The sequence below is a fragment of the Aptenodytes patagonicus genome, chromosome 2, assembly GCF_965638725.1.
Source record: "Aptenodytes patagonicus chromosome 2, bAptPat1.pri.cur, whole genome shotgun sequence".
In the NCBI taxonomy this organism is placed as follows: domain Eukaryota; kingdom Metazoa; phylum Chordata; class Aves; order Sphenisciformes; family Spheniscidae; genus Aptenodytes; species Aptenodytes patagonicus.
In genome coordinates, this window is record NC_134950.1 from 57,244,795 (window position 1) to 57,271,752 (window position 26,958).

The 26,958-nt window shown below is 37.9% G+C and overlaps 1 protein-coding gene across 10 annotated transcripts in view; it reads left to right on the plus strand.

The window, feature by feature from the left end:
* Positions 1-26,958, plus strand: part of PTPRM (protein tyrosine phosphatase receptor type M) — a 492,832-nt gene that overhangs the window by 435,882 nt on the left and 29,992 nt on the right. For all 10 annotated transcript variants that reach the window (XM_076329941.1, XM_076329942.1, XM_076329946.1 and 7 more), the window contains 3 exons: positions 1,439-1,515; positions 4,341-4,377; positions 22,182-22,279. In XM_076329941.1, coding sequence (XP_076186056.1) covers positions 1,439-1,515; positions 4,341-4,377; positions 22,182-22,279 — 212 coding nt within the window. The remainder of the gene's footprint in view (positions 1-1,438; positions 1,516-4,340; positions 4,378-22,181; positions 22,280-26,958) is intronic.

Consider the following 26,958-nt stretch of genomic DNA (forward strand, 5'->3'; position numbering starts at 1 on the left):
AGACTGTTGGGTAAAATAATCACAAGAAAATAACAAAATAAGAGCTGTGTGGAATCTAGAGCTGGAATTTTAATTCATTCTGATTTACTATATTTGGTTTAAAACTGTGCCCTTTCTCTCTCCCAAGGGAATCCCAGGGAAGCAAATGAGGCTCTGAGATCTCTAGTCCCTGAGACTTGGAACATAAAAGAGGATGAAATAAAGAATTTGCCTCTTCCTTTCCTACTCAGCCATTTGAAAATCTCTCGACTTGTAATTCTAAAACAATGTTATTTTAAGAACCACCTGCCCTTTCCTTCCTCCCCCATAATGTGGGCCAGTATTATGCTACTTACGATGAAGTTGGGTTTTAAGCCACTTCATGTTCTTTCATTCATTTGTTATCTTTTAGGATTTTTAAAGCTGAAAAAATAGCTATTCAGAACATGGGTGGCAAGTTTCGGGTGCTCTAACGTGTATTTACATTTACAACAAAATAATGACAGTCATGCAGGTCTGTCATCAGCTGCAAGTAATATTAGCTCAGCTAGCAAGCAGCATTCAAAACCAATAGTACACAGGTATCTAATTAGCGAGAGTAACTTGTAAACAAAGCAGCAGTAAAGTGGCCATTTACCATCTCTCCATCCTTGAGATCATACCCTCAAATTGTTTTATCAACAACTTGTGCAGCATTCTGGAAAAGCCACTGTGTTTGGTTGCTTTTGAACCAAGAGAATCAAGAGGAGCATATGAAGTCTCAAAGAAGAAAAAGCCCTGCCAGCATACAGAGATTCTTTTCTGGGGGGGATCTAGCCTCTAGCACTTCTTAATCACTGCTGTGGTATCATAAAGAAAATGAGGCAGCTGACAAGAAACGAATTCATGCCATGGTGTTTTGGATTGGAATTTGGAAAATAGAGTTGGAAGTGTTTGCGCATTCCTGGATAGATACAGATGGCCACAGTGGAGCAAAATTCAGTGACAAAGCCATTATCTGACTGCTTGGGTTTTGTCATTACTTTGTTTTGCTTTCTCTCTTACTGAAAACATAATGAGTTTCCTTCAGAAAGTGTGGGGTGGCAGTATGTCTTGTAGAATGACTTCAGCTTATTTTGAGTACTGGTAGAAGCATTTCCAAATGACTAAAACTTTGACAACTTCATGTTATTTGTTTTATTGAGGGGGGGGCTGTCAAGGCAAAAAACATTATTGCAATGGATTTCACATTAGAAATATTTAAGACATTCAGACTGAAAATCAGAGGGGATTTGGAAAGCTTTATGAATGACTGAAATGAGGATTAAATGCAGATACAATGTTTTCATGGACAACAAAACAAGCATGAATTTGCAAATGTTGAGGTTTTAGTTTGACTTTAAAGTAGTATTTTGATGAAGGCTTTGTTACTGAATGTGTCTTTAATTAGTTTTTTTTCTCTCCATTGTTCCTGTTTCAGATGATCATTCTCGAGTGAGATTGCAGCCCATTGAAGGAGAAACAAGTTCTGATTACATCAATGGAAATTATATTGACGTGCGTATACTGATATAGTCAACAAACTTAACATTGTGTTCAGTCAAAGAGGGAGCTCTTATTATTCTCACGTTATTCATAATTTGTAATAGATATCACAGCTAATATCAGCTGCTAAACATTGTTGGAAAGTACTATCTTTGGAAGCTAGGTGTACACTAAAGGGAAAAAAAAAGCCTCAAAGGTTTTGTCAATAAGCAAATGAAAGGAGTCATTTCCTCCAACTGCCACTAGACTGAAACCTTGCCAGCACCACTGTATGGCTACTTTGCCTGCTGGTGTTTATATGGGCTAACAAAATGTTATTTTCACTTTCTGTCAACAGCTTGGCATTATTCCACATTTAAAAAAAAGCTGTTTGCATATTAATGCGACAAAACTCTGTAATGCCTAATGCAGAGATTTGCAATCTCTTGTCATCTCTGCACTTTTAAGTTGCCTTCAAAGTATATTCTGCAGCTGTTAACCAGTACTTCTAATGCAAGCAAGACACTTCATTAAATATGTAGGCTCTTTAATTATTGAAGGTGGCTTCTTTGTTCATTCTGCATCATGTTAACTTAATGTTTTACATTAGAATAAATTCTTTAAGAGACAAGGTGGTTTTGGTTGAAAGAATGAACTCAAAAGTAGAATTGAAAATCATTAGAAAGTCAATACTATCTAAAGCCAGAAATCTATGGATAGCAAAGATAATAATTTTATTGTTTACATGGAGTGCTAGATGTTTAGGCTAAGTAAAACAAGTGTTGCTTCATAGGAAACTGTGTCTGCTAAAGATTTCTTGTTCAGCAGTGGCATCTTTGAAAAATGGTGTCACAGTTTGCAGTTCAAATTTAATCACCAGTATGAAACAGGAATGTAACAGATGTTTTCCTCGGAGTATGGAGGAACTAGAGCTATACAAGAAAAGTAGGTACTTCAGTTGTGACAATCTGAAGTCTGAAGCTGTAATTTTCTGAAGATATCTCCTTCTATTGATGTTCATTAGCATGTTCAAGAACCATTAAGTTAAGCTCAGATTTCTGCTCAGTCCCTTGCTGTTTGAAAGAATAGCACTGTCACCAAGAGGTAAAGGCACATATGGAAATATATTTAGTTAGATGTCTCACTAAACTCTGAAGGGAGTAATCTGTCGTGAAAGGAAAGAGAGAGTTGACATTGGGGACCTGGATTTGAATTCACTTTCACACTTTCTCCAACATTCAGGATTGTTCTCATTTTAGGCTACTAGTATGTTCTTGTGTCAGATTTTCATCTGACTCTTAAAATGTTAAAAGACATGAGGAATAAGGATTTGGACATACTAATTTAAAATGCTGATAAGATAGCTGCGTAGCAACCTTTTTTTGCTTATGGAAGTACAAGAGGATGAAGAGACTGTGGCCCTAAAAGAAACAGTGGGTGATAACCAAAAAATTCTCTCCCTCGTCCTCAGCAGATGGCTTCATTGCAAAGCTTGGAGGACTGCAGACATCTTCCAAAGACAACTCTAGCACAAAAAAGAGCATTTTTTGTTTATAATCTTGCTAGTCAGGTTTCCATTAGAAATGCATGTTTTTCTACTACAGAAGCAGCTGCAATTTTACTCTTGCATGAGGTTATTAGTACAGTTGTCGTGTTGTCAGAATAAACATGTTAATAAGGGAATGGCATTGTCACAGACACTATGAAATCTTCTTGGATAAAAAAGAGAGGGGCAATGGTTATGCTGTATTTTTTCCCATGCATTTTTTCACTGGGAAACAGAATTGTTTGATCCCAGCCACTAGGGATATTAGATAACATGTAGCAGAAAAAAATCAACTCTGTAGCTATCTGAACACTTCTCAATTCATAGACTTCCAAATTTTGCTTCAATGGCACATAAAGGAATCAGTTCTGTAATTCATGTTTTTCCTTCTGTCATATTCAAAGTATCTTCAGTTGTTTTGAGTCTTTCCCACCTTGCATCACTACAATGTCCCTTGCTCTTTTACAAAGAAACTGCAATGGCATGCAAGCTATAGCTTTAAGTTCTTCCTGTTGATGACTGACAACGCATCATAACCATTCTTAAAAGATTAACACTGGTATAACTGAATTTATCAACATACTAGTGCATGATCTAAACCTTTGGTGACACTCCCATCACATCAGAAACTCAAATACTATAAAAATGGTATTGTTCCCTATTGGCATCCTATTCAATGTTGCTAAGAATCCATAATCTTTATTGCACGGCCAGCTTGTGATTAAGTTGCTCTTGTCATCAGAGAAACATAGAATTGTTTTATGTTCTTCCTATTTAGATGTGAACAAGTGTATTCATACCAAACCATTTAGTCAAAGAATTCACCCTCCTTTTTACTGTTCAGAAATAAAACATAAACAAACCACAGTGGACAGAGTGAACATCCCCCCATGCTTCCCCAGGCTGAATGCAAATCTAGCATTCTTTAGCTGTTAAAAAAAGGATAGGCTTTGCACTCAATAGCAATAGCTTGGAGGTGTATCTCAGCCTCCATGAGCTTCTGATGCCGTTAGCTGCAAGTGCTAGAGAGGATTTCATGCCGTTCATTTTCAGCAGAGCCAACAAGGGACTGAAAGAACATATTACTTCTGTCCCCTAATGTACAAGGCTGCAACTTAAGTATCTTGGAGAAAACGCATTTGCTTCTTGTTCCCCTTCTCCCTTGCCCTTCCCCCACGGGAAAGAACTTCTGCATCTAATCCATTACCTGTATTGTTGTGATTTTTACTGAATACTACTCTAAATGAAGTTTCACTCATAGCAACATAGTCGAGGTGCATATTGCTTATATTTTTTTTTCAATTTATTTTAGGGTTATCATAGACCAAATCACTACATTGCTACACAAGGTAAGTTTATCACGCTTTCTTTTTGGTTATGTGAGGCTAAGAGGCTTTGGTACTTGGATTACAGTTTATACTCTTTAATATGCATTCCTGCCACAGTCAATATCCAGGACAGAGTAGGCTCAATCACTTAGGTAGAAGCAAGCAAACTGAATTATTATCTAATTTTCAGGTATGTCAAGTAAGCAGTCCTTTACCTTTGTGTTCAAATAGGTTTTGAGTAGAAAAGCAAAAAATACATCCTTTTTGGCAGAAATGTTGTTACTCACGAAAAAAGAAATAAGTCATGGTAAGAAACATTCAGTCAACTTTTCAGAGAGACAACGGTGTCATGAAAATGTATGTTCTCTTAATTGTTCAATGATAACTGGGCTTCAGGTCCTTAAAATACAAAACACTTCAGTTAGCAAGTTTTAGTAGAAGACCCAAAGACATGTTACGCTTGCAGGGGGATTCTTCAAAGGGATCTAGAGAGACAATTTTACAGGCCATCGTTTAAAAGCTTCCTTGTGAACAAGAACCTATTCCTTTGTCAACATGCAAATTAGTTTTCAATTTGTACTTGTCTTCAATAACATAATTTGCCCATTCTGATGCAGTTCTTACTTATTTTTTGGTCAAGTTCAGAGCTGGAACAGGTGGGAAAGATGAGACTTCTGTGACTGCTTAATCATAATATTGAACAATATGCCAATCTCCTGCCTATGCTTGGGTAGCATGCATGCGAAAATTTGATTGCTCTTCCACTGCTTGGAGGGAATCTTCTCTGTAATATGTATTCTGTGACAGAGCTTCCTGCGTTTGCCTGTGGATCTGAAGAAGTTGAGCTACACCCACGTACGTTATTTCAACACATGCCCAACATTTAAGAGAGCCAGCTGGAGTACTGAGTATAATATACTCAGAATAATCTTACCATGTGTTGGATTTAGAGGTCATATATACTTTTTAATGACTTTTCATCAAAGCAGAGAAAATGTTGGCCATGTCAAATAAGAGCTCTTACTGACTTCAGTCATCCCCTAAGTAACCCAGTCTGCAGCCTCCAGTCCCCACTTCTACCAGTGGGAGGCTTCGTATCTCTGCCTTTCTGTACTTCAGCTCTCGACAGTCCCAAATGAGGTGCTACTTTGTGTCAGATGACAGTGGGGCAGGACGCAGATCTTATTTCTAGAACCGCCTCACTACTGGCAATGTTACACTTTTAGGCCAGAATTACAATTTGTGATCTTAGAACATGAGCCATTTAAATGTGCTGCTGCTTCCACTTCTGCTACCCACCCACCACATTCCTCAGTCCACAGTCTTTCTGCAGATGAGCCAGACAGGAAAACTAGGACAAAAATGCAGCATTTGCTTAATTCCCTTTGGGATTTTACACCCTCCTCTTCTAAGAAGAAATGGATTGTTCCATTTAACCTTTAGCTAACGATGCTGTTGTTTTTCACTTTTAATTGAATACTAAAATAAAAAGATACACAGTTGGCGTTTTACTTGCAGTTTCTAATACAGTTGTTTTCATCAGGAGGTTCACCAGAAGATCTCCCTGACAGCTTTCTGATAGACATATGAGATCCCTATCTGAAGCAAGTTTAAATGCGGCTTTATCACTCGTCATAATACTTGAATAGCAAATACCAAGCTTGAGGGTTTTGTACTTTCAGCTCTTAAAGCCAAGTATGTAATAATGTATGAATAATGTACTGAAAGTCTATGTACCAGATCCGCCATCAAGTCCCAACAGTTTCTCTGCCACACTTTTTTCCTGATATGGTGTCAAGAAGTACCTAGTCAAGAAGGAGAATAAGAGGAATAGAAACAAGTCTTCTTCCAAGATGTAAAGGATATATGACTGTTTCAGCTGTCATTCTTTGGGTCAGATCCCATCGGTTTCTTCTGTGTAGCTAAGTGCACACAGGGATGCCTACTCCCTCCCACAGTGCAATGAGTGAGAAACTGCCTCACTGAAGAATATAAAATTCATTTTAAAATGGGCATACAACTTAGAGAAAATTCAAAATAATCTGGCTGTGAGTTTTTTGGTGGATTACATCTTTAACTTCTTATTTTTTTAAGTCCAGTTGGGAAGCAGATTTGTATCTCCATTTTGGAGGAATGAAGAGGTTTATGTATTCGCTCTGTCCCTGGCCCGATGAAAAATCATGAGAAAGTTTCTTCTCCTTCCTTTGTCTCAGCTTTCCCATCTGCAGAATAGGGTTAAAAATACTCATCTGGTTTTTATAGTTCTCTGCAATGTCCTGATAGATGCAGCTGTGAAGGCCAGCTAGTGTTATTCTCCAGTATCCCAGCTTCCTGACAAAGCCTTTGCACAACAGTAACACTTCCAGTAAGATGCAGTCTCTGTCTTTTGCAAAGGTGATAAGGTAACTGGGAATAATCTCTAAAACTCCTTTAAGGCTGTATATTAACTATGAAAGGAAAGGCATTCGTTTCACATGTCAAACAGACTATGCCTCTGTATGTCTTCCGTACTAGTAAGCCTGTCATGAGCCACAGCTTGCAGTATAGCCAATGATGTTCATGCTCTGTTTTAGAACACGCTTTCATATAGATATGTATAAACACATCAATACAGCGTAACAGTTAAGCTGCATGTTTAATTCCCTTGATGTCTACTTACATCAGTCTTTAAATAACTTTTCCCATTCTCCCTTTTCTTCTCCACTGCAGCTTTCACAGGTGCACATGCCTATTGTTCTTTGAAGGAAAATATGATTACATGAGTCAGTTTTAAATCTCTGAGGAGTTAGAATGATTGATATTTAATTTTCCTATGTTCTTCTTAAGCTGCATGCAACATATCAAGTGTTAATGAGCAAATACAATTGTTTGAAGTGAAAAAGTGGCAAATTTAATCAGTTTGTAATAGACTACCAATCTGCTTTTAACAGAGCTGGGAGTTGCATAATCACCTGTTTATTAAAGTGTTACTGTCTTCCATACCAACCGGAGTTTGACATAGAGACTGATATCTTTCCACCTTGGCATTCATAGCATCCTGCTGCTGATTTGAATTAGAGGGAGAAACATTTTTAAAAAGACTTACCTAATGGAGGCTTTCTCAACTAATAATCAAAAAAGATTTTACTTCCATTTTAAGAGTAATACATTCAGAGTGTGCAATTTCAATTATAAAATTAACATCAATTTTCCTTTATGTGATAAGTATAATGTGAGTGGTAGACTGAATTTATAGCTAATAAAGACTTTTGGTGATCTGCTGTAATTGGCATCAACAGATGGGACCTGCACCTGAGTCACTGTGATTAAAAAGAATCCCTCATCACAAGCTGGCATATTGGGTCATGCAGAACCAGCAAGCTGGTGCAATTTAAAATTTGCTATTTTGTTTTATATACCCCTTGTTCCCATGGATATAATTCTTTAAAAATTTTTTATAGCAGAATATCGAGCTCTTGTATGATCTGTTCAATTTACTGGCAGCTAGGGTTTCATTTCCAGGAGTTAGATAATCAGTGAATTTTAACCAGGTCCTTTAGTGAGAGCATTAGGTTGAATATCTGTGCGGTACTTATTCTCACACACACTGCTGGATGCTCTTACTATTGGATGACTATTGTTGACCTTGCATGTCTCACCCTGACTACTAAGCAGGAGAAACTAATCCTTTTTGTATTTACTTGTTCTGTGACCCCTGAAGTTCATGTAGTTAACTGAGCTATGACTTAGCTTCTTTTAGCAAGTCTCTATCAAAGGTTTTGTAATGCTTCCTCCACCACTGCACCAGCAACTGTAAATTATGAGTGACAAACGAATGTTAATACAGTTCTACAGCATCGCTCATTGTCGTTTCCACCAGGGCTGGAGCAGATCAATCATGTGTGAAACAGCAGATACTCACATGCAAGCTGCATGTCTTTATATATGAAGTACATCCATTTGTGCATCTCAGACTTTTGAATACTCCTCACGGTTCAGATTGTCTCTGCTTGCTGCAGCATTCAGAGGAACCAGATCTAAGATGTTTTGTGGAAGTATTTCAGAGCATATCTTAATGACTGTAAAAAGTTACTCTTGAAAATAAAGCGGCTTTAGATATAATAGCCCAGGGTAGCCTTTCAACCTCTTTTTATGTCTGTATGCAATTGTAAAGCAGATGCTAAACTGTTTCATTTTGTGTATTGCTGGTTCTGGAGACAGACGTCAGGTCAAGTTTCAGTCAGGAGGAGTTTTTTAGGTATGAGTTACAAACTTCTGAAAATAAATATTTACAACAGAAAGGTTTATAGTCTTCACTACAGCAGCATAAACTTGCTGCTGTAATAACCCCTTTCATATTCCTTCTCTTTTCTGCAAAATATGTATGTGTCTTCCACACACGACTGTATATGTTGTGTGAACATTTTAATAAGGGTTTTCAGAAACAAAAATACATTTTCTTTCAAACTGAAAGTTCCCTTTCAGGCATCTGAAGCAGAAATACTTCTTTGAATAATAATACTTTTAACTTCCTTGGCATGTTTTTTGTTTTTATGTTGCAAAAAGTTGTCAGAACTACAGCAGCATGGAAGCTCCACACTTCTCTTTACAAAGAAACTTTTGCTGCCATGGTTTTAGCCTCTAGATGAAAATTAACATTTGAAATTACTTCAGGAAGAATTGAAAAACAACAAAGCAAGATAGTTCTACGCAGTTTTTCAGCTTTATACAGGCTGTCATTTTTGAAGGATGTAGGGTAGTCAGGCTGATTTCCTGATATATATATATACATGAAGTGATTGAATTCCGTACACCTGTATTAATCTTGAAGATTCAACTGTGTTTGATGCTGTTCTTTACTTCTTAATCATCAAAACGTGAAAAAGGTGGTGGAAGCCATCTGTCTTCAGTGAAGGAGATAAACCCATTCTTAAGCACTATGTTGAATAGGCGAGGCTTTCTGAAACATGTCCTTCACCTGTTTTGCAATAGTGATGACAAATGGCAAAGAAGGTACTTTTTTCCCCACACCCAAAGGCATACAGAAGTAATAGACCCTTTACATATGGAAGTGATGTCTCCAGGTTATATTGTGAAGCCATACGGCAAATTCACCAGAGCTCTCTTATTACCATTTCCCACCAAAGGCTGATGATAACAATTACAACATTTGAGCATCTTTTATAAGGTGGTACTTTTACTAGTGTTGAGGGCAAAAAGAGACAGTGTGTGGTAAAACCTGGTAACTATCAAAGTCAATGCTTTTCAACAGTTGCCGCGTTATGGTACGTGAGAATACCAGAGTTTCTCTCTGCCTCTTTGTTTATAGTAGGAGATTTTCGTGATAACTGTCTTAGAACAGTTATCTTTCACCATTTTCATGATTCCTATATTTTTCTGTCTTTGTCTTAATCAGCTGTGTGGTAGTTTTGGCTATACAGGGGATGAGATGCCCCTGTTGCTTTCCCTTCAGCGTAGAAGGCTGTAAATGCAGAGCTAGCATAGTTTTCTAATAGATACAAAGTTGGCTTAGGCTCTGTTGCAGTGTGTCACTTCTCTGAATCTTTGTGTGTAGACCAAGTGAGACAGGAGCATTGTTGGAAAACTGCTGATAGATCCGTTACTAGGTAGAGCCACTTGCATTGTTCTTCACATATGTGTGCCTACGTTTTGCATAAAATACATGCCTGCCTTTCATAAACCTTTGGAAATTCTTTGAAAGTACAAACAAGCTCTAGAAATTATTCTGAATAATTATTTAATATTTATTTTCTAATATAAATTCCCACATCACCTGCAGGCTGTTCTTTCACTCGCTTGTTAATGTGGCTTGTGAAACAACAGTTTGAGAAACGGATGATTTTTCTGTAGTCCGTTGTCAAAGCCACAGAGGAAGAAAAAGCAATCCTTCTATCCTCTCCCCTGCAAAGATGGAGCAGCAGGAAATCAGACATAAAGGTCTTCAGAGCATATATAGATCTCTGTCTCAAAGACAAGATATTGGTTTGATTTCTCTGTTGTGAAGTCAGTCTAGAATAGCTACAACAGACTTTTGCATATCAGAACTAAGAAGTACGAGAAATGAGAGACTACAGTAATTAAATAGACAAAGAGGTGAATGAGGCAAAAGGAAATGTTTCAAGGTTGTATTGTAGAAAATAGAAGATTGTGTGAAAAGTAATATATTTGTCCTCTTTTAAAAAATGTGAGTATAAAATATGTCCTGCAAACAAGGAAGTTATGATCTTCCTGAAACTCAAGAGCTGAGCAAACTGTCCTTGTGAACCAAACACACTTTCAGAAAAGAACATTATGGAGGTGGCCACGTATTAGTGTATTTGCTTCTCAGACTCCTAATTACCTAGATATGCACTAGAATCCAGTTCTTGTCCAAGGAAGACGTATACAACATCAGCCTTACAAATGTACCTCACATGTCTGTATTTTGGGGGGATGCGAATTATGAAAAGCTGATGTTTGATGATAGGGTTTCCATCCGTGATAAAGAACCAGCTATAAATTGGACTTGATGGGGAAGGTACCTGGCACTCTTGACGGAGTACTGTTAACATGCCTGTCAATCAGTGAAGCCTAATGCTAAAGCAGAAGAAGGAGCAGAGAAATGCAGTTTGTCAAGAAAATCACGTAGTCAAAGCATCTTTTTTTCTGTGAAGTTTATTTTCCAGCCGGTCTTCAGCAGCCTGGAGGAGGCTTGGCAGCAGGTGTAAAAAGGTTTTTCGTCTTCTCATTTGCTGAAAAAAAGTGTAGCAAATTTACAAACAGAATGTATTTCAGAAACAAATGTATCAAGAAACAAATAAGGCAGCTTTTTTTTGTCTTGTCACCATATCCGAATCTTTGAAACCTGTCGCGTTTTCTCTATTCTATATCCTTTGGTGGCAACTGAAATCTCTATATTGATATGGCCACCAATGCACATGACAGTCTGGGTGATTTTGAAGCACTGCCTTTGAAAAAAAAAAGATACAGGCTTATTGGATTAATTTCCTTCCCTATCCATCTGTATTCTTCCGTGCAGTTGCATATTCAGATGTAGACTTTGTGGAGATTCCCTCTGCTGCTGCTAACTATAATTCTGTTGCAAGCATGCTCATGTTACTGTGTCTGTACTAAGCACAAATACACTCCGCATGTTAGAATGGCTTTCCTTGTTTACAGTGTACATCAAATACTGCAGTCTCCCATAAAATGTCATAAAAAATAGAATTAAAAGTGTTGCCCTTTACTACTTGAAGTGGTGAAAATAACCGATGTGCTTCCAAAAATAACAATAAATAATAGTGCTGAGAGAATTTGTTGTTATGCAGATTTGATTTTTACCATAATTAACTTGAAGTTAAAAGGAAAAATATCTAATACACATTTATTTGTTATTGACTTTCACATGTATCTTATAGAATCATAGAATCATTAAGGTTGGAAAAGACCTCTAAGATCATCGAGTCTTGATCTGACTAATATTTGTTTGATTCTGACTATTTCTATGACTGAGGAAGAAATGAATGTACCAAAATTCTCCAGCCTTAAATGGAAAAATATATTGTGAGTGATATATCTCACTCATGAGATACCTATCAGGATAATAAATTATGACAAATTTGGTTTTGCTAGCATTTTTACTTATGCTTTAATGTGGACTAAATTATCTTGTTTTTTCAGTTGGGTAAAGTGTTCATGTTAATGCACTTAAACTCCCAGCACAAGTTTAAAAAATACAGCATCTGAATATCTTACTCACAAGCACGAGCAACATCCCTTCACAATAAGGTCCTTGGGGAAAAATAAAAGAAACAAGTAGCCAAAATGAACTCATATTTTTGAGCTAGAGAATAGTGATGATTTTATTCCATCCTGGTGCTTATGATTGACTCAACGTGAAAATAGAAACTAGAAATGGGAAAGACTAATTAGGTTCTTTTGTCCATTCCCTAAGGAACCTTCTACTGAAGGGGATACAATGATCTTAAACTTCTCATCCAATTGATTCTGCATTACAAGTTGATATGAAGAACCTAGTCCAACAAGTCAATTACCTAAGATTTTTGAGTTGGAAATGTTACAGGCAGCATGTTTTTTACAAAATAAATTCCATATTTGTTAGTCTTCCCAAGCTCAGATGGGCTATTTAGAATGAGTGATTAACAGATACTCGTATTTCCATGATGCAAATCACCCTTATTGAGAAGAATGCACAAATTAGAAACTAAAACAGCTTTCTTACTGGAAGTCATTGATTCAGCTAAACTGAAACTTTCTGTTGGACTGCTTTCACAAAGACAGTTCAGGTTCAAACTGTGGGCTCCTGCAATAAGCGTTCAGTCAGAGCTGTGACCTCAGATGGAGAGCCGATACCTCATGTTGCTATTTGATCTGGATCAATTTGGACCTGTATCTCAGTTTCCCACACGAATCTCCTATCGTTCTCCCAACATGCTTGACTGTAATTAAACAATTGAATGTCTGTAGGGCATAGAGAGAAAGAGAGTCCATGTGCGAGTGAGACCAGCTCTGTTTCTCTGTAGCCAGTACACTCCACTGGAAAATACATCAAGGCCTCTAGTTACAATTATAGTTATTCAAAGTATTCCTGTTTCATAGCAGAAAAAACTGAAACACACTGCCTGCAAGCCATTGCCTAGCAGTGCTCTCTTAAAAGCTGTGCAAGGTAGATTCAAGACTCTGGCCTTGTTCAGGTATCCCACATAACCCTCACTAGGGGATCCCTAACCCCCAGGAGCGCTACATGTAATGCAAAATTTGGAAGATACTGGATTTATCCAGTCTGAGAAAATGTTAATGAGAGGAACGGACCATTTAACATCCCCACTGTGTGGCAAACAAATTATATGAAAGAAAGAGTCCTTCAGTTATACTGGATGAACTACATTAAACTACAACTACATTGTTTTGTTGGTTTTTTTTAATTTCCTGCAGTTAAGATCAGAAAAAGCAGCTTTCTTGAATGGTGTAATGGTACATAGGTGGTCAGTAGTACTATGTACACAGTTTTTACTGCATTCGGCTTTGCCTAATCTCAGGCTAACTGCATAAATCTGGACCATTTCTGTTGCTGCCAGTTCCTCTGTTCCCAGTCTGCAGTACTTCTGTGAGTAGTCAAAAGGTGTTATGGGAACGTGCTGTTTATTCTTTGGGAAATCATATGACATTTTCATTTTATTTTGTTGATACAGAACAAACTGAGCTAGTATTGGAAATTTAGCCGTGGAGAAATGTCAATCAATAAGTGTGTAACACTTTATTAGATGGAAAGTTAGCTGGTAGCATTAGCTGTAGTGTTATAAAAATGTCTTAAATAGCACCTGCCAAGAGTGCTCAAATAAAGTCTGGTCTCAGACTTAAAAATATATTTAAGTGCAGCAATGGCTTGTTTCTGAACGTGGTGGAAATACTCATGTGGAGCAGGGACAGGTAAGATTATTCAGAAATGGCTAGGGAGCCGGCATATTGTGGCTGCTGTATATTATACCAAGCCTGTTCAGTTCATTTGAACCCTACCTTGCTTCCTCTTGTCTCTCAAGGTATGTTTGGATTGTGACACTGAGGGGCATGAACACCTTTTGTGTATTCATGGGCATTTAATATGTAATGCAGTTCCCGCTACAGTGGAGCGCTCCAGTTCCGGACTGGGGTTTCTAGATGGTACCATAATGCAGACAAAATAATGCATAGAGACGTGTACTGTTCCAGCCTAGTTTGATCCGTATCAATAAAGAAAAGAAAATGCCGTATGATACTCCAGAGAATAAATACCATATCCCCATAAAACTTTCTGACTACCCGCAGAATCACTGCAGAGTAGGATCAGAGAAAATGCCAACAAGAGAAATGATCCAGCTCTAGCCAATATTGATGTGTATGTATATACACACACATTTATAAAATGTGTATTTTCAAACTGATGATCTAGTTTTGTGAAATGAGCAATTTTAAAGAAAAAAATTATCTGGAATAATCAGTTTTGTCATTACTCGGAGGATATATTTTTTAAGCATCTCTATATTAAACTGGGAATTTAGAATGGAGGGTTGTTTTTATTTTAGCTAGCTGTAAGACACTTGCATCTATTTCATAAAACAATAGGACTGTGGCTTATCACTACTGTACATTGTAAACGGCATGTTACAGGCCAAATGTTTTTATGTTCTTTTTACATTTGGAAAGAGATGGAGAATTTACAGGTCAATCTCCTCCTTTCCTTCATCCTATGAAAGGTCTAGTGCTGACTCCTCTAAACATAGGAGGAGGTGGTATAGCAAGCCAGCCAAAGCACTGGTCAGTCTCATGGGAGCTGTAGATAAAATTTCTACATGCACCTCAGTCACTTAGTAATCTAAGCCTCATTGAAAGCTAATGGGACTTGAAAGCACTTTGGAAATTTCATTTTGTGAAAGCCAATTTTCACATACAGTAATGTGCAGGCAGCAGGGCTTGCTGACTGGCTAGCTCAAAGCAGGTAGGATTTAGTTTGTGCTTGAAAATCAGCCAATTACTATTCACTGTGCTGTCCCCTGGCTGATAATGAGAAAAGGCTGTGTTCTTCCTGAGCAAAGGATACAGTAGAAAGCCTCTATGTTGCCAGTAGCTGCACTGGGCAAGATTTGTCCCAGTAAAGCATTTCAGCTTGCTTTATAAGCAGCATTTTCCTGAAATGTCAAGCTAACAAGATTCAGTCAGATCTGTTTCTTATTGACAATCCATCTAAGGTGAGGAAAGAATGAAAAACACATTTTAAATTCATAGCTCAGTCCTGATTAACCCACTTGAGTGTAGCTGAGGTGACTTACTGTAGAATAGTGTTGCTGCATACTGTTTTCTTTTCTTTGCATTGTAAGGTGGTATTGTTGCAAAAGGCCAAAAAAAGAAATGGTGGACTGGCTACAACTCAGGTATAGATTCTGCATGTATTTGATATGCACGATATATTCTGAAGCCTGGTGTTAAGAGAAACCAAACATTTTTCATTTGTTTGTGAGTTAAGTTCTGGTACAATTCTCGCTTACAAAACGGTGTTCTTTCTTATCTGACTATGAGTTAATTACTGCCTCTGCAAACAAGTGGCTCCTCTCTGCGTCATCTCTGAATCTACTACCATGGAGGAATCAGTTAAAATAAGGTTTAAAACAGAGGGGGAGGTTTTTTCCATACCTCGCATAAGAGTAGCCATAGCTTCAGGCTTCCTTGCTTGGGCTGCCTGCTGGCTTAACATACTTACAGGGAACCAACCTCGTTGGAAGTTCATCCGCAGCTTTGTTTATTTGTATTTTTCCAGGGCAAGAGAGATTTCCAAGAAAGTTTTATCAGGAAAGCTAGCATAGCTGTATAATTAAGATATAGCCTTGCTGAAGATTACATAATAATTAATATTTGTAAGGCTAAAATTAGAAAGTGCATTTCAAATGCCATCACAGTCAACACTGTAAGTCAAATGAAAGCAAGAAGGTGGTTTTTCAGGTCATTACAGGGGTTTTGTTTAATTTCATTGAGATTCTTTAGTGCACAAAATGTCTGGGGCTGGGATATGCAGAAGCGACAAATAATAATTGAAGTATGGCAGCTAGAAACCAGCAAGTAATAAATAACACTGAAGCATTTATGGCCACGTTTTGCCAGTACAAACGTCTGTTGCCTTTTAGTGTGCTGATTCTTACAGTGATAGGCCTATAGGAGGCTTCACTAAAAGTAAATAGGTGCATGGCACTGGGGTACGTTTTACCCTCAATGCTGTTTTAGTTTCTGGAACAGACTTGGGAGGACTTTAATTAAAGCATTAGAAGCATCCAGGTTATATGACCTGATTCTTTTTCATCATTATTTTCTTGACACCTTAAAATACGAAAGACTGATCTGTATGCATTTGGATAGCTATTGGTGAGTGGTGGGCCCGTATGGTTTAGCAATATCTTGACCACAGTTTTATCTCAGACTTAAAAATTATTCACAGTATTTGTAGGAGCATACATACTGTGCCTATGAAAACATACTCTTGTATAAGCCTTTAAAGTCAATTTAAGTGTATATGTTATGGTAGAAAACAAATGTCTAAACCTATTTTGAGAGAAGTTATTGCAGAAAGACTGCATGATCACTGCCTGAGTTTTTTAAGTTTTTATAGCAGAGCTTTGTTCTGGACTTCTCTGTGGCCTCCATGGAGGCATTAAACCCTTAAGAACTTCTGGAAGGGTGAGTGAAAGTTAAATGCGTGCTACCGTACCTATTCAACAAGCGTATGGTAAAGATTGCTCCTGACAAATCAGATTATCAGCAACTGATCAGATCTTCAAAGTATCTTCCATTCAGAAACCAGCTCATTTGGGGAGGGCGGAGATGAGCCAGCATACAGCTGTATTCCTGTGTGACAGTGGCGATGCAATTACAAAAAAAATACTGAACTAGCAGTTTATCTTGCTAGTTGACTAAATCAGCACAACTGGGATCCGTCACTTTTCTTTATAGTACGCTGCCTATTTTAGATAGAAAGACCAAGACATTTTATTTTATTTCACTTTATGAAAAAGTGGAACCTAATCTTACCCTCCTTAGTCTACACCTGGTCACGCAAAGAGATGTCCAGGTTTGCAGAGCTGCTGACCACTGATGAGGTTCCTGTGAGGTAGCTGGGAGTCTGACAGAACTGAACACTCATGAAAACCTGATCACATAATGATGCGCTTGCAAATTCCTGTTGATAAAATCTTGGGCACGTTGCCTTACTGAGTAGGGAAAAAAATGTATTTCAGTTAAGAGAGACGTTCCCTTGCCTGCAGTCAGTGATATTTATAGTTTAAAGTTACATTTAACTGCAGTTTTTTACATAACTTTCTCTGAAAGGGCGTTTTGTTCTTACCTCCGAATTCTAGCATGGTTAAAAGAGCAAATAACAGGCACTTACGGATTATCAGATCACTGGACTGGCAGAGCATTAGTAACCCTGTAATTTTGCTTCCTCCTGCGAAATTCTCTGTAAGTTATCCTACTAATAGCTAGTCTGTCCCATTTAAGAGGTTCATTGGGAAAAAGAGAATTGTTGAACTTTTTAATCTATTAGTTTGTGGTCTGTCATTTTTTTTTTTTAATCTCTGGTGTTACACTTCCATGTGTATTTTGAACAATTTCTGCTACATAATGGGTTTGGGGGTTTTTGACAATGTAGTTGCAAAGGGAATCATTGCATTTTGGCTTTTTTTGCCACGCAGCCATATCTGTTAATAAGAAAACATTTACTGTATCTCAAGTTCATTTTGAAGGGATCATACATGGTAAAGATGTATGTACAAACATCTTTACTATGATCATACATAGTAAAGGGCTAAAATGCAGCTCCCTCTATGCAGGCGTATTAGCTAGTTGTCCTTGAGTGCTCAAGTTGTAGGCAGTCACAATAGCAAGCAGCAAGTTTTGCTTCAGAAAAAAGTGAAGACAGTTATCATTGCTACTAGAAACTGCAGTAACCATTAGGTGAGGGGACCATTTTATAACCACCTCCTCACGTGGAGGGGACGCGTCTACTCACTGGAAGGAGGTTTATTGCACTCTTTTCAAGATGGAATTTAACTGCTGCAGATATAAGTCTTGCATCTTGTCAGTCCGCTGCCTCTCTCAACACATGCTAATGGCTACCACTGCCCATTCACTGTCCTTGGGGAGCCTTTGGAGCTTAAAGGCATCTGTTAGTTTTCTGCACATTTCTAGCTTTAATATCTATCATTGAGTTTGGTCTCAGGTGGACCAAACGTTACCTTGGGGATTTGACATTCTATGCTAGAAAAAGGTTTTAGAAGCGATTTGTTCCTTGTTTAAGCTGCCTGCTTTTCTAGAAATTGAAAAATGACCCATAGATTTACAAGTCCCATCTGAGTAAGTGCTGGGGACGTTTCAGGATTCAGGTTTTACTTGTTTCTTTGTGTGTTTGCTTTCTTTCCTACATCTGAACACTTTTTCCTGTATTCTGGGCTAGTTTATCACATTCAAATTGATTACATACCCCGGTAGCAATACCAGTTGGTACAACTGGGTCTCACAATTACAAGCAGAAATAGAGGCTCTAGAAAGCTCTGTGTACAGAAGCGGCTTCTTAAGAGTTTAAACCGTTCTTGAAAGCTGTGTGATTTTCCATTTCCTAGTATGTTTGCAGTCCCAGAGCAGCAACTAACAACTACTAGTAATACAACTAATGGTTGTGATATATACAACCGATCATTTCTGTTGAGTTTTTTCAATAACGCATTTAATTAGCTTGGGGTTTGGAGGGTTGATTTCTTTTTCTTGTTTTCCTTTGCTTTTCATCTTCTGGTTGCAGTATGTTGTTGATTTCTTTTTTTTGCAGCAGAAATCTTTGATACCAGCTACTATATTGTGTAGCTAATGGGATACGCCGCAGGCTTACTGTTAGGCAGCACAGTACCTTCTCTTCAGACCTTCTCCTCCTGCAAGGGGGCAACTGCTGAGAATAACCTTCCTGCCTATTGTGCACACATCTGTTAAGTCGATGCTTAGAACAATTACAGATGCTTAGAACAACTCTTTCTCTCCCTACCACGAGTCTCTGGAATCAAATTGTTCAGTTCTTCGTGACAATAAATCCTCCAACCCTACCTAGCTTCTACTGCTTTTCAATTCTGGCTGGAGACAAGTAATAATTTATTCATATGTCAGAAAATAATTTGAAAAATGTCAAGAAGAAAAGAAAAATGGGGTAGAAAAGAATTACTTTCTGAGACTTTAAGGTAGGTTTTCGGGTCATTTTTTCCTTTCAGTGTCCTGAACATGAAAGAAGTTTGGAGGCTACATGGAGAGGAAAAGCAAGAAAACACTTGAGAATACTTGAGGAAAGCAGGAAATCCTGTTAAGCATTCGAATTATGATTGTCTTATCATTTGGATAGTAAGATTGAGAAGAGCGTACTCAGCACTGCAGAATAGGACATTTCTTCTGGAAGAACATTTGGAATCACGCTTGAAAGGCTTGTCAGAGCTCAGGTCTTTCTCTGGCCTGAAAAATGCTATTACTTTTTCTAAAGATTTATTTTTCTCATAATTTATTATCTTTTTTAATTCTTTATAATGAATGACAAATTCAAAATCTTTAGGAAGAAATTAGTGTTTAGGCTCTCTCCCCAGTTGTAATCTGTGATTTCAGGATCTAAAATGTAGGAATCTTTAAATCACGAGACAAATTATGCTGTCTGTAGAAAAAAAAAATCAGGAATAAATTGTTGCAGGTTATCCCAGAGCTGTCAAAAATAAATGACTGTTACAAACTAGGGCCCAACCATGTTGTATCTCAAGTGAATCTGTAGGAAAGAAAACTGAAATAATACATAAAGAAACTTGCTACATTGCCCCTCAGTTTCTCAAAGATTCTGGCTTCTTGCAAGGGGAAAAGAAGAGGGCTATGTGGACAGAGGATCTTTTCTCACCTTTCTTGCAGCTTTACTGAAGACGTATTCAGATGAACAATCTTGAAACATTACATAATCCTATGGTGACAGAATGCAGTGGAGCCATTTAGATTTTCTCCATTAAACCAGGTTGTGAATCAGGATTCTTGAAGCAATAGTGTTGTTATTTTTTGTCCTTGATCAAGCTTAAATAATCTTAATAATGTATCGTGAACTTGCAGACTCTTTCCAGGACACTACTCTGTGGAAAACTGCCTTTTCCTAATCCTATTTTTAATTGCAGTCTTTCAAAGATGATAGCAATAGTAATTTTGCTGAATATTTGTTTGAGATTTGAGAGGAAGGAAGGAGCTATACAGAGATAGCATTTTCCTACAGTGAGTAAAGTAGTTTCGTTCCTTTTACCAGGAGGAGAGGTTGGCCCAAAACCTTTCTAATGCTGTTGTGATTTTATTTGCCCAAAAAGCTATATTGAATCCTACATTATTAAAACACAAGCAAGCTAAACTTTCACTATAACGTATATCAATTATTTTACTGTGGACATTCAAAATTGCACTTGGACTGTGTCTGTATTACATATCCAAGACACTTATGTAGAAGTAAAATACTTATTGTAAATGTCCATATGGTGGAGAGTGATTTAACTCTTATCATACTTCAGAATGAAATCTCGCAAAAGTATCAACTGTTCTGTGCTGTAAATTAAAAGAAAAAAAAGGTGTCCAGTTTTGCAGCCACAACATCAGCTTGAATTCGGTAATTTCAGAAACTGTAGTTTTAGATTCTGCTGTTACTTCTACTCTGAGACCTTCTGACATTTCTTGTGTTCTAATAGTCATTTTGTTTTAAATGGCTTTTTCTCCTGTTATATGAACTACCAAAGTAAGTAAAAGACAAGTTGAGTGACTATAGGGAAACCTGTGAAACTAACTATATATGCAGCATTTTTAAAAGCAGAGAAAGTAAGGGGAAGAATACATAACTTCTTTAAATGGTCTATGCAAATTATGGATGATAAAATTATGCTTTGAAATTGCTGAAAATAAAAATATATTCTAAAAATTCAAAAGTTTTAGGCTATTACATCCTTTTTCTTAAACTTGAGTTCTAAGTAAGTTAAATCCTAACTGTGATGTTATTTGCCTAGTGAGATGGTTTTGACTTGCCAATAATATCATAGAATCACAAAGTCATAGAATCACAGAATGGTTTGGGTTGGAAGGGACCTTCAAAGATCACCTAGTCCAACCCCCCTGCCATGATAATATAGTAATAATATATTACTACATTTTTCGCTAAGTACTTGACTCTCAGAGTGAAAATTTCATTTTCAAAGGGAGCTCAAAGTACCAAAACATGGGTGCCAAACTACCCAAATCTGTCAATGTATGGTTTTGTAATGCTTTAAGAGTGTTGGTTTCTTCACTAGAGGAATATTTAGGCCAATACATTAAGAGTGTTGGTTTCTTCACTAGAGGAATATTTAGGCCAATACATTATCCATTTGTCCTCCAATTAGCTGATTTAAGGCATTGCTCTAAATAAGCCACTAATTGCTTACTGCAGTGCGGCAGTTCAGTAATGGATTCAGTATGGATGTTAAGTTTATAGTAGCTGATAGTATTTATATTTTTTTATTCTTATTGGCTCAGTGATTTTAAAGCAGTGGTTTAAAATCGGGGTGGACACCAAACATCATGGGTAAGACGTAGGCTAGAAACAGACAGGACCAGGGATACACAAAGTGATATAGTTGTTCTCAACATTTTACATTTCTGTAACATTTCCTGTGGGCTGGTACCCAGCTTTAGCACGACGCTAGAGGAAGCCCTGTTTGTCTGCGAAAGTGCACGGGTTGTTGGGGAAAGCGCTGCAGAGGACATGGCTGCCATGGCATGCCAGGGTTCTTTACCGCTTTCCCCGCTGTTTTGCAAGGTGATATACTGCAGCAAAAAAATATAACTTCTGTCTCACTTCAGGAAGTACAATTTAGGAGCTGGGGTAATTTGATGGATGGTGTATACTAAGAAAAATAAGAAACCAGGAAAGGCCATATGGTCCATTGAGGCTCATTTCATTCCAAATACACCTTCCCTAGGTTATCATCCAATTATTAAGAGAAAGAGTAATGTTATCCATTTTTTATAATTCCACTTCTGGGTATTACGGAGATAAATACCTAAATGCTGGAGAACTAACTTTCTTTCAGAGCACTATTTCAGGGGAAAAATAACTTAAATGCAGATAGGTGGGATGACAGAAAAGAAATTGACCCTAAATGAAAAATATGATGATAGTGATATGAATATATGTGTATAGTCACGGTTTCTCAAAGTTCCCCAGAGACAAGCTTCCAATCATGAGACTTTCAGAAAGTAACCTTTCCTTTGATTTATTGTTTCAGGACCAATGCAGGAGACAATATATGACTTTTGGAGAATGGTATGGCATGAAAACACAGCCAGCATAATCATGGTTACTAATCTCGTAGAAGTGGGAAGGGTAAGTGATTTTTGTACTTAAAAAGATGAAAGACTTCCAAGGTGTTTACTTTTAGAAATTAAATAGCAGACCAACAAGATGCTTATATACTGAGTATAGCACATAAAATATTTATGACTGCCTCTGCTAAGAGGTTCATTATCAATTATTTTTAAACATGCCTTGGATGCTTGTCTTTGATAACATTATCACAATGAAAAAGTAACTGATGAAGCTGCATTCTGTACAGCACAGCCTGCAAAGACTGCCAAAGAGGGAAAGTGTCATATCTTTGTGTGTATCTCAGACATACCATTTCTATTAAGGGAAACCAGGGAACTGGTTACAGAACAAGGTATGGAGTCATCTTTTTTTTAAGGGAGGCTGAGAGGGAGTAAGTCTGAAACAGATTTCTGAGAAAAGTAGTTAAACTATGAAATTGCAGTTTCTTCATAGTATATTAGTCTAAACCAACCTGGCTTGTTTGGGTTTTCCTTCCTGTAAGCCTTCTGGACTAAAACAGAAAAAATTAGCTTTACTCATTTGTACACTAAATCTGTTGACCAGGAGGTCTTCTTCAGGAGCTGAGTAGTAAAGGAAAGCTTGAGTTACCTGGTTGATACTGTGTACTTTTCTTTCTTTGCTTGATAACTTCTAAAGTAGGCCTCCTACTCAAGTCATTATGGCTAATTTTGTTTTCAACAAGTATTGAATGGAACCATTTTCTTTGTTCCTCACAATCATCAATAACTGAGTCTTTTAATTCACTGCTTTGTCTATGCACTGGTGTCTTAGTTCTCATCTGGGATGTTTTTTTCAAGAAAATTTGCTTGGGAACTGGGCATATAGCTTTCATTTGGAATGAAGAAAACCCACTGCTTTTATTGCAACTGCAATTATTGTAAATCGAAGTGTTGAAATAAGAAGTCAAGTGCACATATCTTAGTGTGAGCCACATGGTTTTAAGAGATGTTTTTAATTTCACGCTGGTGGAGTGGCTGATACCCCTCTGCCCTGTGGCATTGGCATGAGGAGAGAGAGCACTGTTTATGTGGTGTCAGTCAAAGTGTCAGCTCTTGTCTCCTTTTTAGCAAGTCCGGTTTTACAATCTCAATTTATTCTTCTTTATATCCTTCGTCAATTGTTAATATAAATCCTAACGTTTAGATATCTGTGTGCCCAAGCCTGCCAACAGATCAGGTGCCAGTATTATTTTTAGATATAAAAAAGATGGGATTTGTGACTGCAATTAACACCTGCTACAGGAACACATGTACGACTAATTGCAGAGACAAAAAAGGATCATGGAGGCTGCTTTAAAAATTCAGTCCCTTGAGTGAGGAAGAAAGTAGAAATAGTTGGATGGTCACATATCAATTCAAAACGGATGGATTTGTAGGAGTGGGAAGCTCTCCAGCAAACCTCTTCATTAAAGCTTTATACACATTCATAAGTATCCAAGCACACAACTTAAAAAGGGATGTTTTCAGGGTATGGATAAACAAGCCTAAGAACAAAAATAGCATACTGCATGAAACCACATACTGTCTTCCTAAAGTCAGTATTCGAAAGCATTGATTAGAGTGAACTGTCAGGTATCAGCCAGGGAGACGCCAGTCTTGGTGCCAGTGTTGGGGACCTCAACTCACAACGTTTAGGTACACAGCACATTCCCTTAGCACCAAGCAACAGTTTGTGCCACCGTGGAGATTTCTTCAGGGTACAAGAGTCCTAGTGGGATACAGATCTGTGGCTCTGTTGGTTCTGGCAGTGGTAGAAATGACTTTGTTCTCACTTTCTCTGGAGGCCAACATAGGTGAGATCAGAGAGCAGAAATTGAAATGCACTTTTAATGGAAATGAGATTGTATGAGCCACAGAACAATGCAGTCACTCCTCCACTGGTGTTTCTGTCCCGCTCCCAGAGCTGGAACCATCAGCAACAAGGAGGCATATTACAAACACACCATCTGTCCTGCAACCCCTAACACAAGCTCTGTGCCACCTTGATTAGTAATGATTTTAATGGGCCTTTTGGTAGCTTTCCTGCAGGGCAAACCTTGTAACCTTCCCAACCTCGAGGTTTTCTATTTCAATTGCTATTGCTGGTATGAGATTTATAGGGGTTTATTATTTTTAATTTTTAACCCTCTTGACCCTCTTGTAAGCCAAGGAGGAAAATTCCTTTATATTTTCAGGAAAGAGGAATATCTATTTGACATGTTTGCCACACAGTGTACGTCCTTCATGAATTAATCATTGAGGGGGCGTATGTGTGTTTGTTTACCAGGACTGGCTGGATAGTCATTAAATCAGTGCTAGGAACTCGCTTCTTGCCCTGGAGCATTATGCATCAGGACTGTTTTAATTGCCGATGGAGGAATCACCATGAGGCTGTCCCTAATGCAAGCACCTGCTGCAAATGACTCAGTCCCTGCATTACCCTCCAGCAGGGTCCGGGTACATCTGCCAATATCTGTCATTATCTGAGGCATACTTGTCAAAACCATGCATGCCTTTAAGCTCTTGTGTGTTCCAGCAAGGGACCCTTGTCAGTGTTTCTGGCACCTGCAGACTGCTGTGCACCTGGTATTTAAATGGCACAGAAATGTGTTTTGATTGTTTCTCTCTTTAATGAACCCACCTGAGGGACATTTAGCTCTCTATCTAGTAGCCTGTTACCCAGTCACTCACATTTACACTGCTTGTGTGGAAATTCAGAACTCACTTGTGCTGTTATACTAATCCATCTGCCAGAAGTCTTATCACAAAATCTGCAGGGCTCCCTAAGGAGACTTTTGTACTGGTAATTTAAGCTAATGATTTCTAAACATATTTAGTCAGTTTTATGAAGACCTCATTAGAATGTGACTGTTTATTAAAAATCTAAATGAAGTCTCACAGTCATTTAGAAAAATCATTGCTGAGTTGCATGAACAGTTCTTTGATAACAGATGATGAAGTGGTTTTTAGTTAAGATTGGCCTAGGCTGACATAAGAACTTTTACAAAAAACGTAAACAAATAAGCAGCCCTTGAAGCAGCCTTGAAAAAAGGTCTGTCTTCTTCATGCTGGGGTCAACAACTTTCCACTCACAATGAAGTTCACAAAAAGGGAATGACAAGTACTTAATGGTATAATATACCTACATTTTTGTGCAAGAATCAGAATTTTCCAAACCACACACTAACAGGTAAAAAGCAAAACCAAGACTCATAAAAATATATCAGTGTGACCGCAAGCTATTTCAGAATAATGTATTTTGGATTATATTAATGCAAGAGGCCTCCATGCTCATGTTTGTAAGTGCTAGAGCAACTGAAGATAGTAGTGTAATTTCAGACAACATCTTTTCCTGAGAGACTTAGCATAATCTGGTGGATTATTCTAGAAGAAACAAAACTTTTTATCCCACTAGCGTAGGGGTGATCAGAAAACAGACACGAGAACATCTTGCTTACCCCCAAGTGACTGCTCTGGAGTACAGACTCCAAAAGACAGAGCTGGATCCTTCTGTGGAAAGCAATGGGAACTGGATCAAGGTCTTTACGTACTGGCCAAAATCTCAGGTTGCTTCTTGAAGTGTTTCAACGTTTGCACACATGGAAACATTTCTTTCCTCCATAAAGAGTTATTCTGGGAAGATTTAGAATATATTCAATTATGCCATCTAGCTGTCACCTCCATCTTTGCTCTTGTTGGGCTGGTACTAATACTTGGTTGGCAGAATCAAACTTGGCATGTCACATCATTTGTCATTTGTCACTAGTCACTTTCTCTCCCACTCCTTGTTTTTGCTTGAGGCAGAAGAAATTTAGTAATATCTGATTAATAAATGGTGAAATGCACCGATGAAATTCAGTGGAGGTGGTTGATATATAAATGTGCTGCAAGGACTCATGATTGTGTATCATGCTTTTAATATAACAAAGTATTTACAAAAAAAATCACTAGAAATAATTACAAAAAATAAAACCTCACCCCAGGAGCATAGTAATTACAGTAATTAGAGTTTCGCAATTATTATCCAGAATTAGAAAACAGCCAGTGCTAATAGTGTTAATAAGCACACAAAAGACCCTTTTCTGAAAGAAGGCAAGGTTGACTACAACAGAATGGATGTGACACAAACAGGGGAATGAAGGTCAGCCACAGACTGGTGAATAGCCCCTATGCCTGCACACACACCTTACTGCTGCTGAAACAGCCTCTTACTGCCGTCTTCTCTCTCAGGAGCGTTGTGCTTTCCTGATAGCCATCTCGCACTCCTCCTGGGTGACTTTTCGCTTTCAGGAGCCGTCAGGGCTTTATCTGCATAGGGAAAAAGAAAGAACACAGTGGTGGCTTAGCTTTTCATAGAATCATAGAATAGTTTGGGTTGGAAGGGACCTCTAAAGGTCATCTAGGGGTTTTCCTTTGCTTGTTTTACTGGACCTGCAGCTGACGTGCTACATATGTGGCACTCTCATCTGCCTTGCTGCAAAAATGTTGGTGGCTCTGACTTTTCATGCTTAAAAAAGTATTGGGGTCTACATGACAGTGAGGAGACCCATACAAAGGTCTTTAGACAGAAAGGGAACATCTCCTTGCTGCTGGTTGGCTAAAAAATGTTCCCTGTTGTAAGATAAAATCTGTCAGAAAAGAGTTGTTCTTCTCAGGGAAGACTCTGTGTGGCCCCAGGCCTAAGCAGTCACATGTGCA